The sequence below is a fragment of the Mus caroli genome, unplaced genomic scaffold, assembly GCF_900094665.2.
Source record: "Mus caroli unplaced genomic scaffold, CAROLI_EIJ_v1.1 scaffold_9892_1, whole genome shotgun sequence".
Classification (NCBI taxonomy): domain Eukaryota; kingdom Metazoa; phylum Chordata; class Mammalia; order Rodentia; family Muridae; genus Mus; species Mus caroli.
This window is the reverse complement of record NW_018391307.1, coordinates 17,754-34,843: the sequence shown is the minus strand read 5'-3', so window position 1 is coordinate 34,843 and position 17,090 is coordinate 17,754. Positions and strand designations below refer to the sequence as shown.

The following is a 17,090-nucleotide window of genomic DNA, read 5'->3' as shown; positions in this document are numbered from 1 at the left end:
TGGAGGAGACCTAAAGATGATTTCCTGAGTTATGCCAGTGTTTTCAATTTTTTATATTTTTGGAGATTTTGTTCATTAATATGTCTTTCAAGAACATCACCCAGTTATAAAGATAGAATTTCACAGTTCTAAGTGATTGGCCCTTAGTTTCTCTGCCTCATATGCCAAGATATTTTCCAAGCCTTGATGGTGAGGCTGTTTTACTTAAGGGGGAGGAACAGATTTGTTAATCTTTGTAGTTAAAATCATTATGCATTTCTTAACTGATTGCTATGTATTATATAAATAATTATCTATGACTAAGTTTGAGAGAAGACTATATCCTCAAATATATACATAAATAAAAATATATGCATTTTAGGCAATGGCTATTTAGCCAAATAACAGATTTTTATGGATTTGTTTATATCCTCATCTATGAGACTTTCAGCAGAATTATGATATAAATATCAGAGGATCTTCATTATGATCAGTATTCAAATTGAAACATAATGTAGTGATGCCATCATAAATTTTTATCTTCCCACGTGCTTGGGTATCATGTTCTAAAGAAAATTATTTAATTGTTCTTCATAATTTTTTGGAGAACAAGAAATATAAAAAAGGATTCTTTCTTAATATCTCTATATAATATCAACATGGTGATAATTTTTCTAGAAAGGAAGAATAACAAACAATTAATACAGGTAGGTGGATAATACATGAAATAATTCACAAAGCCAAGTGGCAATTTTCAGATACCTGACAGTTATATAATAAAATTAAACTGTCATTATAGGTATAAAAGTGTCTGATTAAACAGTTTTATCCAATAAACTTAAGTCCAGGTCATGAGTTTGCATTTTATTAAACATCTTATATTCCACATTGTTTATATGATATCAACTTCATATTTCAACATAATGCATGATGAGTAGAAAGCAGTTTGTGAAAATGTAGATAAGTTTGATTCACTATATAAGTGGCTAATTTAACTTTTATTTTCAGCTTTAGCATGAGGTTTCCTGAACTTGTGAAAAGAATTTGATTGTGGTCTTAATAAAATAATATAGCATTTTGGGGCAAAAATACAAAGAAGCAGCCCTGCACTGGAGGCCAAGATACTGAAAACTTCCACAGCAACCATAATCTTCCCTTTAGTGCTGTGGTAGACAGGGATGAAAGTGATCCAGACACTACAGAACACCAGCATGCTGAATGTCAAGAGCTTGGCCTCATTGAATGTATCAGGCAGATTCCTGGCCAAGAAAGCTACAGTGAAACTTGCTAGAGCAACAAATCCCATGTATCCAAGGACACAATAGAAGGCCATCACTGAACCTTTGTTGCAAACAATGATGATGTGGCCATGTACCATGTGTACATCAGCATCAACAAATGGAGGAGAAGTTCCCAGCCAGATTCCACAGAGAATCAGCTGAATCATGGTGCATATGAGAATGATGTATTTGGGTGCCCCTGATACAAGCAGCCACCTCATTCTTCTTCCTGGAACAGTTATCTTGAATGCCAGTACTACAGTAATTGTCTTAGCCAAGATAGTAGAGGTAGCCACAGTGAACGCAATGGCAAATGTGGTCTGCTGCAGGATACAGATGACCATAGTGGGATGACCAATGTAAAGCAAGGAACAGATAAAACAAAATATGAGGGAGATGAGTAGGACAATGCTAAGAGTTTGGTTATTGGCTTTGACTATGGGAGTATCTCGGTGTTTCAGGAAGACAAAGAGTACAACAGATGTAAGGAGAGAGAAGCATAGAGCAAAGCCAGCCAGAGCTTTTCCCAAAGGGTCTCTATAATCTAAAATAGCCACAACTTTTTGGAGACAGAGAGTATGGTCTTCATTGGCATATTGATCTTCCAGACACTTTACACACTGATCCATGTCTAGTATACGAAGAAAAGTGTTATCAGATATATTTATTTATTATCACTAACAAGACACACTGAATTAATTTATTGGAAAAATTATAGCTAAATTAGACTTGCATCTTGTGCTATATGTAAATTTAAATGTGGAGGCTGCATAGCATTTGATCTAAATTTTAATGCTTATCATCTTCATGAAAGCTTTTGTTTATAATATATATTCAAGTTTTTTATGGCTTATTTCAAAAACTCATTCCATCACATAATTTTCATGTTTCCACAATCACACATCTTAAATTGACAATTCGTGGAAACAAAATTTTGTTATTTATGCTTTATATTTGTGTCCATATGGCTTAATGTTTAGCGATCAGCAATTCTTTCAGTCTACATGTGGTCTCAAGTTGTTTGTTTGACCAATAAATTATATCCAAAACATATCTTGGAAAAAAAACATATAGTCAAAATGTTACTAAAACATTTTAATCCCTAACTATGTTCCAAATACTTTTCCTTACACACACAGTTAAGTATAGTCCTTACTCTATGAAAGTCACAGACACCACTAGAGAAAATCATAGTAAAATTAAGAGTTTTGGAGTCCTATCCAATGAATATATCTACAAAATTGATTTGTCATTTAAACCTTATATTTCCAAAAGAAGGAGTCTATAGATTGTAACAGTTAGTAGATGAAAATTTGATGTGAGTTCAAATTTTTTATTTTCTATGATGATCACTAGTAAAACCCATAAAATCTCAACAAAAGAAAATCTTGAGCGTAAGCTGGGTGAGATAAAAAAAAAAAACAATAAACATAACAAAGTGGAGTAGGGAAAGATTATCAAGTAAAAATCTTGCATATGGGACTAAAGACAACCAGAGAATATTGAGATACTTTCCTAGGGTAGAGGCTACCTACTAATTGTCCTTGAATAACAAAATAGTGTTCCCTCAAAACACACAAGTAATAATATACAGACTATTTTATTGTACTTAGAAATATTTTATATACAGAAAATCTTTGCATGAAAAGCAATTAAAAAATCGGTCATAAATTTTAAAGGCACTAAAGAGTATTGATTTTGTAAGAAAAGTATAATCGTGTTATTGTTTTATAATCTTGGTACTAAAAGTAGCAAATGAAAGTACTGATAATGTTAAGGCAGACACAATTTGAAAATTTTAACACCCAAATTTTCTACATGTCAAAAATGATATATTCAGTTTTGTGATTAAATGTATGAATTTTGGTAAAGTATATTTCCTCCAGTATTCATAATTTCTGTAAGATTTTACATCCTAATTCTCCCAAGGTTGTAGTATTTACTCAGAAATGTCTACATAATATTCTATTTCTCAAAAAATTTCTTGGCACGTAATTATACACAGAGGCTTAGAACATTTTTTTGGCTTGTATCATTTTAACTTTCACTACAATGCATTCTGTTTACTTTTAATTTTAACTGAATCAAATTTAGCAATATGAATAGTTGTGTCTTTTAAGTACTGTCTCTGTATTGAAAGTTGTATATTCTGTTTCATTTTGTATTATCTCTTGGATTGTTCTGAATAATGCTGTTTAAATGGTGAGTAAAAGTACTCAAATAATACAAATTTGTATTTTAAAAAATCAGGTACTGTAATATACATATATACCTATTCTCTATATATATATATGTGTGTGTGTGTGTGTGTGTATACAAGTATTTATACATTATACAAAGAAATGTCAGCCACTGCTCAACTACACTTCAAGCTTACCAGAAGAACTGATAGGCTGTCTATAAATCCAATACACATAAAAAAAGAAAAGAAAAGAAAAGAAACTTGATCTTCTGTGTCCTGTTACAAGAGGAGGAAAATCTATACATAACTTTGTGACCTGCCATTGGCTTTCTTTCACTTACTTTTGCTGCGTCATTGGGCCTCAGCGCTAGTCCTGCTTTGAACAGATAACACATGATGAAGCAGGATCCAAGAGGAAGCTGTCTTACTATAATGGGAAAGATAGGGTTCATGAGGGGGATGAATTTGTAAGAATGGGACTGGCAGAAGTGAAGGTATGGGGCATGTGAGTACACCATAAAGTGAATAAATGGTAATGTATTGCAAATATATAGTATTCTGATATTTAATAAAATTGAAAAACACAAACATGTCATAATGTACTTGTCTTTTGTATTCTAAAGAAATATTCAGGAAAATATTGTTTTCCAGGAATCTACAATAGTGAGGCAAAAATACAGTTCAAGAGAGAACGTGTTTAATATTTTGAATAATAGTATATCTGAAATTTTTAATCCTTAACCTGATATATCTTTTCCTTTCTACAAAGGACTTTTGAGAACTATGTAAATTTGTGAGAAAAAAATCAATCTTGTAATTTTGATAACAGACAATCTTACTTGTCATGTTGGAAATTTCATTTTCTGGGCAGGGGATACAAACAAAACAGCAGATATCCTTTCCTTCCTGAGAGGATTTTCTGAGTCCTGGTGTGCAAGGCATACTACATATTGAGGGTAGAATCTGTGAAAAATAACATATATTATATAAATATGGACAATATCCTAATGGACAAATATCCAGGGATTCCAAAATCAGAGATTCACTGAAAGACCACTTTTAACACACATGTATCATGATAAATTGTACAGTTTTATTTTTTACAGATAAAATCAACGAATGTATTATGAGTTATATATTAAGAAATATCAAAACAGAGGGTAGTAATAAGGAAGAGAGAATATCTAGGTCAGTGTAGAGTAAGTCAATAAATGAAGAAATACCAAGTATTTATTCCATGACATAGCAAAAGCAGAGAATATTTTAGGTAACTGTGCTACATGTTAAACACTAAAATTATGACTAAATTACCTGGTCAATATCTGTAGCCCACTCCATAATTTCTTTAGACATATATAGCTGTTGACCGCTTGGAAGATGCCCTGAAAATCTTCCTATTTTCATTTTAAGTCCATAATCTTTTTGGAAATCCATGATATAGAAAATGTTATACTCTGTATCCTGCTTCAGATTCTGGTTCATGTTGACTAGGTCTCCAGCAGGATTTACAAATTTTAAGGACTTCAGAATAGAGAACATCTAAAGCACATTTGTCATTTTAGTTTCAACTAGGCTTACACATTAGAATAGAAAGTATTACATTTAGAAAATTCCCACTTATTACCCTTTCCAAAAATCTATCTTTACCAGAATTATTCAATACTAAAATCAAAAATAAATTTCATGTAGATGTAAATTTAGTTCCACTTTGTTTACTAATACAATTTTCTTGATGGACTTGGTGCTTTAAAACCTATACTCCTGATTTTTATGATTGGAGAGTAATGACACCTCGATGCTTTTTCTCCCAATAATTTTTTTGGATCACAGGCAATGGAGTACAAAGTATTAGTAAGTGAAATTAATAGAAAAGTACATGATATTCTTTGTGATCTATTTAGTAATTTGAATAGGATCTTTTGAATAACGTAAAAGATGAGTAATCTTCTTATGGCTATTTAAGAATTTCATGAGAAAAATTAATACATGTGTCACATAGTTGGTTCAAAGTTCTGTTTAAAACTTCATGACTTAGATTGTGAATGCTGACATGCATACCAGTGGTCACTGTGTCAGAATATATGAGAGAAACATAAACTTCCTCCTATGAAATAATAGAATACAGAACTATGTACATTTATGTGTGAAATTTCTTATTGACATGGCTTTAGACCATGTGATTCTATTAAAATACTCAAACCATGTAAATGCCATTTAGTGTAACACTCATTACCTTCCAAGAGTCAAATTCCAGTTCCTTCCCAGCATTCTTTGACCATGTGTCTACTTCTTGCAGAAGCATCTCATGAAGTGAGTGGGCCACAGCATATATAGCATTGTATGAGTTATAGCATGTATCACTCATGGCCATTCCAAGTGGTGTCCTGAATAACCATGTAAATATAGTTTTTGATGGACAATTCTTCAGCTTCTTACAATTCGATACTGGCAATGAACATCTAAAATATGTCCACCATAGTTTGGCAAAGTAAAATTCACTACTATAGTTTGAAGGGTGTACTGTTTGGATAAATTTTTCAAAACCAGGTATTTCAGGTTGCTGGTGTGAAAAAATAAAAGTCCCAGTAGAGGAGTACAGCAAGAAATCTCCTAGAATCGTGATCATATCAAATTGTGACACACTAACCCAGATTCTTAAAATGCCTTGAGATATCCACACTGTGAGGGCATACTTTATGGGAGAAAATTTGTCTCCATAAACTATCATAACTTTTGCTGATGACATTGAGATATGTTTATAATTCATACGTAGCTCTTTAAGGGCCATGGACATCTCAGTTTGGATAATAATAGCAACTGATAAACAAACAATGTTTTTCTGCATTTCTCCTTTCAATTCAGAAAGGAATTGTATTCCTTGGTCATCACTTGTAACAATCACTCCTATCCAATTCCATCTGAAATGAACAACTAGGGATACCATGGCTAGTGGTAGAGATGTGTCCTTGGGTGATATCTGGTAAATATGAGGAAATTCTTCATTATCACTCAGAAGAGGATGAAAGTGACCACAGTAAAGCTGAAAAATACAGTGCATAGGCAACAATATGAACATGATGGACTGCAGAGGGGTCGTTGTGAGATCTGAGTGTGCTTGAGCAAACTGTATTCATGTTAGAAAGTGATTCTTTTTCATCTCATTATTTCAGTGTATCCAACTTCTTGTGATTCTCTAAATAATAAAGGTATACTGAGACTTCTGGTATAACATTTCACAATACAGATGCCTCCCATGCCCATTTATGATGAAGTTGTTATGTTTGCCACAAACATATCTATCCATAAGCATAAGTTTGATAAATCATAATGAACATAATACCTTCCTCTGTCTTTTAAACTGCCTTCATAATCAGAAAGTCTCACGGAGGTGAGAAAGTATTTCCTTAATATTATTCCATCTTGACTTACCTCAGGAATTCTGGACATGAACAGGAATGGTCCAAGTTTTGTAGATACTGCCCATATAGGAGCTGTAAGTACAATTAAATATCTCCTCTCATTTGTGCAGGAGTAATTAGGAATAATGTTCTCAATTTTCAAAGCCAAACCAGTTTTCTCATCATATTTTCGTCCGTTACATTCAATATTAACTAGCAGAGAAATGTTGGGCAAAATATGGCAGTTCTTATTTACTTCTTCCAAGGCAAGATAAACAGAGAAAATCAAATGGTTGGTCTTGGGTGTCACCCTGAAAACAGAGCAGTAGAGAATATAATTCCTAAAACTGTACAAGCATGAGCCAGAAAAATGCTAGAATACAGAGAGAAAATCAATACAAAAATTTCTCAGTTATGTACTAGTTTTTGACAGGAAAGGGAATATTGCATAAGTTTACATTAAATTCTCTAAATTCCCACAAAATAAATTTCTGTTGTTTTATATAGCCTACAAAACACAAATCATAAGCCTCATTTTCCAAGTTCATAATGATGGCATAAGTTATAGTTAGATGTAATGTGATGAAATGATCACATTTCACTTTCTCCTATAATCCTAATGTTTCTCAAACCTTAATGATGCTACTCAGAAATAACTAAAGCACAACATTAAAATTTTTACTAGTTGGTATTTAGGCAGAATATCTCTTCATACTACCAATACTGTATACACCCAAGATTCCAATATGAGATTATCAATTTGTATTAAATTGTATTATATCTCCACCACCATGGTCAAGTTTTTGAGTATCCTAATTTATTAGCATTGCTCTAATATTATATTGTTTTGCATGTAGATCATAAACAATGTAGGTGCAACAGTAACTCAATATTTTACTTCTAAAAGTAACTGGCCTATTTAACTATGCTGTCATGTTTATAGTAAGGAAATAAATGTCCAAATATTGGTGACAAATTATCAGTGAATAACTGTTCAACAATTTCTTTTGTGTAGGCACAATGTAGGATGAGAAACATACATAGTTTTGGAAACATATCTGCTATGTAATATAAAAGGCTTTTAAAGAAATTATATATAATGATTCTACTCTCTCTCCCTCCCTCCCTCCCCCTCTCTCACTCTCTCCCTCTCCCCCCCCCTCTCTCTGTATATATATATTTGTAAATGATCATGACCAAAGAAAAACTTAAAAACTAAGTCATGTATATATCCAAAAGGTATTTTCTACATAATATGTTACCTGTTGTTAAATTCTAGATAGAAAATTCTTGCCTTGATATTTTCCTTATTAATAGTAAGTAAGAAAAAATTAAAACTTTTATATAGACTCTACCCTTCTGTACCACGTGAAAACACATACAGTGAAAGTAACGCAGTTTAAACTGTTAGAGTGCTGGACATAAAACTTCCCATATTTTAAAAGAGAACACTAAGACATATTTTCCCAGTAGCTAGAAATATTTGAAAGTAATTTAAATTAATTACAAAAGCCCTTTCCTTATATATTACAAGGCTTATTTGAAATAATATCTAGCTTACCACAATCTTATGGGAGATGTACAAATGTGTTTTGACCATTTTCTTGTTCAAACAACTTCCCTACATTCTTTCTCAACTATATCTAAGCATTTAGATTTCTGGTTCATCTCTTCCATCCTGCATTTTACCATGAGTATTAATTTTTATTATTAAATACTCACTTTCTCTATTATATCAACCCATGGCTCTACCAATTTCTTTTAAATAATTCCTTTAATCTACTCCAAAGACAAAAATATTCATTGTTTCCATTTTTATTTTATTCTGTTATGTTCAATTTAAAAGTGAATAGAATCTTTATCTAAAACTCATAATGTCATTGTGAGAATATCTCTCTGTCTGTCTGTCTGTCTGTCTCTTTCTCTCTCTCTCACTCTATGTCTGACTGTCCCTCATACACACACATATATAATTTCTTTTTAAATATGATATTATTGAAACTTTGAAATCTTATTTTGATAAATGTCCTACAATATTGTGGAGAAATTATCACAATTTCTTCAACTAAAATTTCAAATACAGTAACCCCATTTTAAAAGAGATATTATATATCATAAAATGTATATCAATTTATATAAAGTATACTCAATCCCCATAACTCAAAACACATTAATATTATTAGGAAAACAGAAATAAATTTAAATATTGAATGACTATAGTATATGAAATTATACAGTAATAATGGGAAATAAATTTGTGAAATCTGTACATGACAGTCTTGGTAATGGAAAAGTCTGTACCCATAGTAATCCTCCCTCAAATTTTATCAAGTATCACAGACAACATATTTTATTATAGCACTCAAAAATAAAATATACACTCATAGGTTGTATGGGTATCATCCCTTGTAACAAATTAACAAATTATATGCTGAAACAGAGAGATACTTCAAAGGTTTCTAATTGATAAATTTGCATAAGTTTCTGACATTAATACAAAAAATATGTGCCAATGACATTGTAACAGAATGTAAAAAAATGAAAAATGAAAATTCTCCTTGTGAAAAAAATACTTGTCTCAGTCTTGACTTCTGCTGCAGGATTCATAGATCACAACATTTTGAAATTATGATAGATTGATTATTTGAACAATATCTGTATATCTTCTTAAGACATGTAACTAATAAGGGCAGATATCCAAATGCCTGATGTGTAGGAATTGGGCATCCACGATGACAGATGAAACATTAGCAGACTAATAAAGACCACTATATTTTAGTCTCCATGAAATAACCAAAATCATTATTTATTCCAATATTCTCAGGTTAATCCCAAGACACAATAAGTGGGAAATTGGCAAATTAGGGGAGTCTCTCTAGTAGCATGGTCAATATCATAGGGTCATTCATTTAGTATCTACCTAGAAATTGTGACTCAAAAATCAAAACAAATAAGGTACTCATAAAACAACCAGAATTGGAAAAAATACCCAGAATTGAAACATAAAATAATTTTTGGATATCACCTAGAAAGGGAGAGCCAGAAGACACATGGTATCATGGTCTACATCGTAGCATTTCTAGAATGTTTGTCTCTAATGATAAAGTAAAATAACTAAATGAATTATGCACTTACTGCTTGTCCAGATTCCAACTGAAATAATCATTCTTCACATAACCTTGCTTTGTGGAAATAGAAAACAAACAAAAAGTTTCTTTATCTCCTAGATCATTCTCAGTTTCTTTTATTCTCCAAAAGCATCTGGGGTCACTCAAATGACAAAAAATAAAGTTAATCTTCATAAACCAGAAGACAGAGATCAAAGAGAACATCTTTTTCCTGTTCACAAGATATCTACCAGAGCAAAATGCAGCATATACAGTCAGATATAAAGAATTTCATTCATTATTATTGTGTGAACGCATCCAGAACCCACTATTTATTACTGTACTTACTACTAAAGGACAAATGTACTTCTCTTAGTAATTTCCTTTTGAGTTCTATGTTTGCCTCTGGAGAATTCTTGAGCACTCTATGTCCTTAGGCTTGGCATCTGAGTTCATATGTTCAAGTAACAAATAAGTGGTAATAACTTTGTTCATAATTATCCTTTTATCCATATTCCTTATGATTACATGCATGTCAGTAGACATGAACATCAGGCAGGATTCCTCCTGGGCAAATTTTCTAACAAGCCTAGTTCATCAACCAGTTTTCTGATGACTATTTGAACAGTTAACTCAGATTACGTCAGGTATTCCAAATGAACTTTACTAGGAATTATGCCAGTAACTCCAAGTGACCTCAATTGAACTCAGTAATAAACAAATTATCAATATCGTGCAATGCCTGTATGTGTCACCAGCACTTGTAAATATTAATTTTATAAGGTTTCCTTTAGGGTGTATTCCTCCTTCTTTAACACATAACTATAAATTGAATTACTTTTGTGTCAGGGATATAGAAGGATGAGTAATTTGAATTTAAATATTCATAATCTTCGTGTGTAAAAGCTGATTGTGTAGAAATTTAAGGCTAGTAAAAGTTTACTTTCATATTTCTTAAGAGAAGGTTAAACAACAAGCTAAGTGCACAGAATATCATTCTTAATAAACCTCACATTATAAACCTTAATTTTTATAGTGATTAAGAATTCCAGTCTATTATAAGGTAAGAACTATTTGCATAATATTTCATCATTACAATGCACATAGCTCTACATTATACTCAGTTTGAAAAACCATTTAAATTTAGTTATAAAAAATTTATGTATTCATCTTCTGTGGTAATTTCCTTTATGGAAGATTTTGTGGGGAGTATATATGAGCAATAAGAAGCAAAAATATAAAGGAGTGAAAAATCTCACTATAAAAGACAGATAAAACCTCAGTGTATGGGGCTTGGCATATAAGCCACTGAATACTTTTTTTAATAGTATAATTTGTTAGAATACAGTTTAAAAAATATATGAGTTTTCCTATTCTGTAGCTTTTTTTTGTTTGTTTTATCCTATTCACTATATTATATTGCATTGGCCTGACTGTCATATCTTTAAAAATATAATATTTTTCTCTTTAGTTCTTTGATACTCTCTATTTTTACACTATTTTTGATTATAATAATATTCTTCCCTAATTCTTTATATTCCCACATTCATCATCCAAAGAACTTTGTATCCATTATTTTTTTTCATCTATGAAATCTACTTTTTATTTGAAATTTTGTTTAGGATATATGATCATTCAATGAAAGACAGTCACAATATCCGGGAGTGGATTATATTAAAAATACAAAATCTGTTTTTCTTTTCTAAGGGACTGAAATTTCCATTCATTAATACCAATGATGGAATTGTGTATGCAGCTCTTAGCATCACATTTGGATGTGATTGTTTTTACATTTGCAAGGCTTTGCGTTTCCTCTTAACATCACTAGGATTTTATACCTGCCCTGGTGTGTCTAAGAGTATGTTTTCTTCTAGTCATCTACCACCTCTGTAATTTATATTAAATCGGCTCAAATTACTGCAGTAATTAGCATGCCCTGAAAAACATGGATTAACTATGATATCCGCAGACTAGAATATTGTGTAGGTTTTAGTTATCACCCTTACAGTTCAGTCATTTCTCTGTGTTAATTATCATATTCAAATGAGTAAAACTTCTGAGATATGTGTTGAGAGCTCTCTTGGATTATGCAATTAATTTAAGAATTCTGGGGTCCTATAACACATGTCTACATATATAGCAGTATTTCAACTTAGTCTTCATGGAGATCCCTCATCAACTGGAGTAGGGGCTATCCAGTGTTGTCAGTCACACAGTTACTGCCTGTGGTTACAGTTCCCCTAAGTGGTCTGAGTTTTCTGGCCTCAGTTGTAGATGTGCCTAGCCATGCAGTGACTTGATATTCCAGAATGGAGTGGATCCCAGCGTGGTAAGCCTCCTCTTCTCAGAGGAAAATATTTCTTAGGTTTTTACTTCAGTGATCAAATACCATGACCAAAGAAACTCTCTTTTGGACAGCACTTAATTGGGATTGGCTTACACTTTAAGAAGCTCATCAAGGTAGGAATATGAGAGCATCCAGGTGGTGCAGGGAAGCTAAAATTTTCAAAGGCAAACAGGAAAAGACTGCACAGAAATTTTAAATCCCATGCCCACATTGACAGACTTAATTAAACAAGACTATCATAATTGTTTTGTCTGTCCATATGAAGTTTGCCTTATGATTTCTATCTGCACCTCAAAGTCAACCCTGTGCTATATCTCTCTGCAACACAATCCAGCACAGAGACAGCATGTCTCCCAGTAACACTGACACACCTAAGATTAGAGGCTCACTAGAGGTTCCAGTCAGTGACAGTAAGACAAGCTAACATGAGAGATAACCAAGTGGAGAGAGGCAAGAGAAAGAACATATGCAATAGAAACCAAGACTACTCAGCATCAACAAAATCCAGTTTTCACACCAAAGCAAGCCCGGAATACCGCATCACACGTGGAAAGCAAGATTCTAAAATTCTCTTTTATTGTTGGGTTGTTGTGAGGGTTAGGTCTCAGAGTAATTGTGGCATCATAGAATGAATTAGGTACTGTTCCCTCTGTTTCTATTTTCTGGAATAGTTGTAGGAGCATTGGTATTATCTTTCTTAAAGGTCTGGTAGAATTCTGCACTAAATCCATCTGACCCTGGGCTTTTTTGCATAGGAAGATTTTAATGACTTTCTTTAAGTGATAAGGGCCTGTTTAGATTGTTTACCTGCTCTTGATTTAAGTTTAGTATGTGGCATCTGTCTTGAAAATCATCAGTCTCATCTAGATTTTCCAGTTTTGTTGTATATGGGCTTTTTAGTAGGATCTGATTATTTTTGAAAATTTCCTCAGTTCTTCTTATGTCTTTCTTTTCATTTCTGATTTTGTTAATTTGGATACTCTCTCTGGGTCCTATAATATTTTTGTTGTTTTTTTGTTGCTGTTGCCTAGTAGTTTATCTATCTTGTTGATATTTTCAAGGAACCTGCATTTAGTTCCTTGATTCTTTGTATTGATCATTTTTTTTTCTATTTGGTTGATTTTTGCCCTTAGTTTGACTATTTCCTCTGTCTACCCTTCTTAGGTGTGTTTCTTTTCTTTTCTTTTTCTTTTCTTTTCTTTTCTTTTCTTTTCTTTTCTTTTCTTTTCTTTTCTCTTCTCTTCTCTTCTCTTTTCTTTTCCTTTCTTTTCCTTTCTTTTTCTAGAGCTCTCAGGTGTATAGTTAAGTTGGTAGTGTAAGATTTCTCCAATTTCTTTACCAGGGCATATAGTGTCATGAAATTCCCTCTTAGCACTGCTTTAATTTTGCCCTATAAGTTTGGATATGCTGTTTCATCATTTTCACTGAATTCCAAAAATTCTTTACTTTATTTTCTACATTTCTTCCATGACCAAGTTATCAACAAGTAGAGAGCTATTCAGGTTCCATGGGTATGTGGGGTTTTTGTTGTTTTTTTTTTTTTTTTTGTTCTTGAAGACTGAAACTTAATCCATGGTGATCTGATATGATGCCTGGGATTATTTCAATCTGTTCAGTTTTGATTTTTGATTGGTTATAAAGTCCATTTTGGAGAAGGTAGCATTAGATGCTTAGAAGATAAATTCTTTTGTTTTAATGTGAAATAGGGTGTATCTATATGTTAAATCCATTGGGCTCATAACTTCTGTTAGTTTCACTATGTCTCTGTTTAGTTTCTGTTTCAATGATCTGTCCCATACTGAGAGTTAGCATTGAATTCTCCTATTTTAATTGTATGGGGTCAGTGTGTTTTGTAGTTGGTTATCTTGGGTCTTTTTATTGGGGATTTGGGACTGTTGATCTTGAGAGATATTAAAGAGAAATGATTGTTAATTCAGCTATATATTTATATAGATGTCATTATGTGCATGTGATTCTCTCCTTTTGGTTATGTTGTAGGATTTTTAACATCTTGTTTTTTGTTATAGGTTCCCACATTGTGTTGGAGCTTTACTTCTGGATTCCTCTGTAGGTATGGATTAGTAAATAGATATTGTTTGAATTTGGATTTTCCCTGGAATATATTGTTTTTTCCATCTATGCTGATTGAGAATATTGTTAGGTATAGTAGCCTTGGCTTGCATTGTGTTCTCTTAGGGTCTGCATGACATCCATCAGTCCATGGTCTTCTGGATTTTATTGTGTTAGCTGTAAAGTCTGGCATAATTCTTATAGGTCTCTTTTACATGTTACTTGTCCATTGTCCCTTTCTGCTTTTGATATTATTTATTTAGTCTGTGAATTTTCTGTTTTGATCATTATGTGATGAGAGAATTTTCTTTTATCGATTTGTTGTTTTATCAGCTTCTTGTGCTTTTATGGCCATCTCTTGCTTTAGGTTGGAAAAGTTTTCTTTTAGGATTTTGTTGACAAAGTTTTTGGGTCCTTTGAGCTGGGAATCTTCTCTCTCCTGTATCATTGTTATTCTTAGATTCAGTTTTTTCATTGTGCCCTGGATGTTCTGCATTAGAAGGTTTTTGTTATGGTTTGATTTTTCTATGACAGTTGTGACAATATCTTTTTAGGTATTTTCTGCACCTTAGAGTCTCTCTTCTATCTCTTGCACTTTATTGGTTTTGCTTACCTCTGTAATTCTTGACATTTTCCCTAGGTTTTCCATTTATACTTTTGCCTCCTGTTTTGTTTTCCTCATTGTTTCTCCTTCCACTTTTAGGTCTTGGACCATTTTGTTCAGTTCCCTCATCTGTTTGATTCTGTTTTCCTGTATTTCTTTAAGGGAATTATTTGTTTCCTCTTAAGTGTTTCTACCTGTTTCCCTGTGTTTTCTGGTATGTCTTTAAATGAATTATTTATATCCTCCTTAAAGTTAACTATTATTTTTATGATATAGGATTTTAGGTCAGCTTCTTGATTTTTCAGTTCTGTTGGTATATCTGGGCCGTGCTGTGTTGGGAGAACTGGGTTCTGATGATGCCAATGTATATTATCTTATGTTGCTTGTGGTCATGCACTTGCCTCTCATCATCTGGTTATCCCTGGTTTAAGCTGGTCTGAGTGTCTGTGTCTGGAGCCTGATTCGGTAGCCTGTTCCCTTTTCTGTAGCATACCTCTTGTGAGGCCTTCAGAGTGTTGGATTTTCAGAGGAGCAGTTCAGCTGTTGCCTGTATGTAGCTATTCCCTGGAAGAACTTCAGACAATGGGTTCTGTTGCCATATTTGCAGGAGAACTCCAGGGTGGCTTTCAGACTGTTAGGTCAGTTGTCCTGCATGCATAGAAACTCCTGGGATATCTTTATACTGCACTGCCTTCAGAGGAGAAGACAAGCTGGGGAACTGCCCTCTGTGAAGGTGCAAGCCAGAAGGGGAGTAGAATTCAGGGTGCAGGAGATTTGATGTGTAATGGGTCCTGAGTCCACTGGTATCCACAGAATTCCAAGCGACAACAACTGTTTGTGAGATTGCCTTGCCTACTTGCCCGTTTTGCAACAGAACTTCTAAGAGGCCTTCAGTGTGTGGAGTCCTCAGAGGAGCAGACAAGCTGGTAATCTGCCTAGGCAGATGGATCAGGTCAAAAGGTTATTTAACTTTCATAAGTGGTATCTGTCTTGAAAAACTATATATTTCATTTAGATTTTCCAGTATTTTTGAGTACACACTTTTAAAATAAGATTTTTTTAAAATTCCCTTAGTTTCTGTCGTTATGTCTCCCGTTCCTTTTCTGATTTTGAAAAGTTGGATTCTGTCTATTTGCATTTTAGTTACTTTATCTAAATGTCTATCTATCTTTTTTAATTTTTGCAAAGATAAGCTCTTTGTTTTTATTCTATCTATTGTTTAACTGCATGATTTCATCATTGAGTTTGAGTATTTACTGCCATCCTTTTCTCTTGCATGTGTTTGCTTCTTTTTGTTCTAGAGCTTCATGTGTGTATTAAGTTGCTTAATAGGATATCTCCAATTTCTTTTTCCCTGTCTTTCTTTCTTTCTTTCTTTCTTTCTTTCTTTCTTTCTTTCTTTCTTTCTTTCTTTCTTTCTTTCTCTCTCTCTCTCTCTCTCTCTCTCTNTAGGATATCTCCAATTTCTTTTTCCCTGTCTTTCTCTCTTTTTTTCTTTCTTTCTTTCTCTCTCTCTCTCTCTCTCTCTCTCTCTCTCTCTCTCTCTCTCTCTCTCTCTCTCTCTCTCTATTTTATAGATAGAGTATAGAGTATCTCTGTATTGCCTTGACTACCGTGAAACTCACACTGTAGGCCAGGCTGGCCTCAAACTCAGAAATCTGCCAGCCTCTGCTTCACCAGTGCTAGGATAAAAGGCATGTGCCACTACTCCCTGGGTCTAGTTTCTTTATTAAGGCCCTTTTTTCTATAATTTTTTCTCTCAACACTACTTTCGTTGTTACCCATAAGTGTGGCTATGTGCACCTTCATTTTCAACGAATTCTTGAAAGTCTTTAACTTCTTTCTTTATTACTTCTTTGATCTAGTGCTCATTGCATAGAGAGTTGTTCACTTTCCTGAGTATATGGGTGTTTTGTGTTTCTGTTGTTGTTAAAGTCCAGCTTGTATCTATGGTAATCTAATAAGATTCAAGATGTTATTTAAATTTTCTTGTATCTGTTGAGACTTTTTTTTTTTTTTTTTAGAACAATCATATGGTCAATTTTGAAGAAAGTTCCGTTAGGAGCTGAAAAGAAAGTAAATTCATTTGTGTTTGTGTAAATGGTTCTGAACATAACTACTAG

The 17,090-nt window shown here is 33.0% G+C and overlaps 1 protein-coding gene across 1 annotated transcript; it reads right to left on the bottom strand.

Moving 5' to 3' along the window:
* Positions 1 to 970: 970 nt before the first annotated feature.
* On the bottom strand, positions 971 to 10,171 carry LOC110289107 (vomeronasal type-2 receptor 116-like). Its single transcript, XM_021155297.1, has 6 exons — positions 9,975 to 10,171; positions 6,871 to 7,150; positions 5,675 to 6,481; positions 4,753 to 4,980; positions 4,281 to 4,404; positions 971 to 1,890 (listed from the first exon to the last, which is right to left on the bottom strand). The coding sequence occupies exons 1-6, from the start codon at positions 10,169 to 10,171 to the stop codon at positions 971 to 973; spliced, it is 2,556 nt and encodes an 851-aa protein (XP_021010956.1).
* Between the last annotated feature and the right edge of the window lie 6,919 nt (positions 10,172 to 17,090).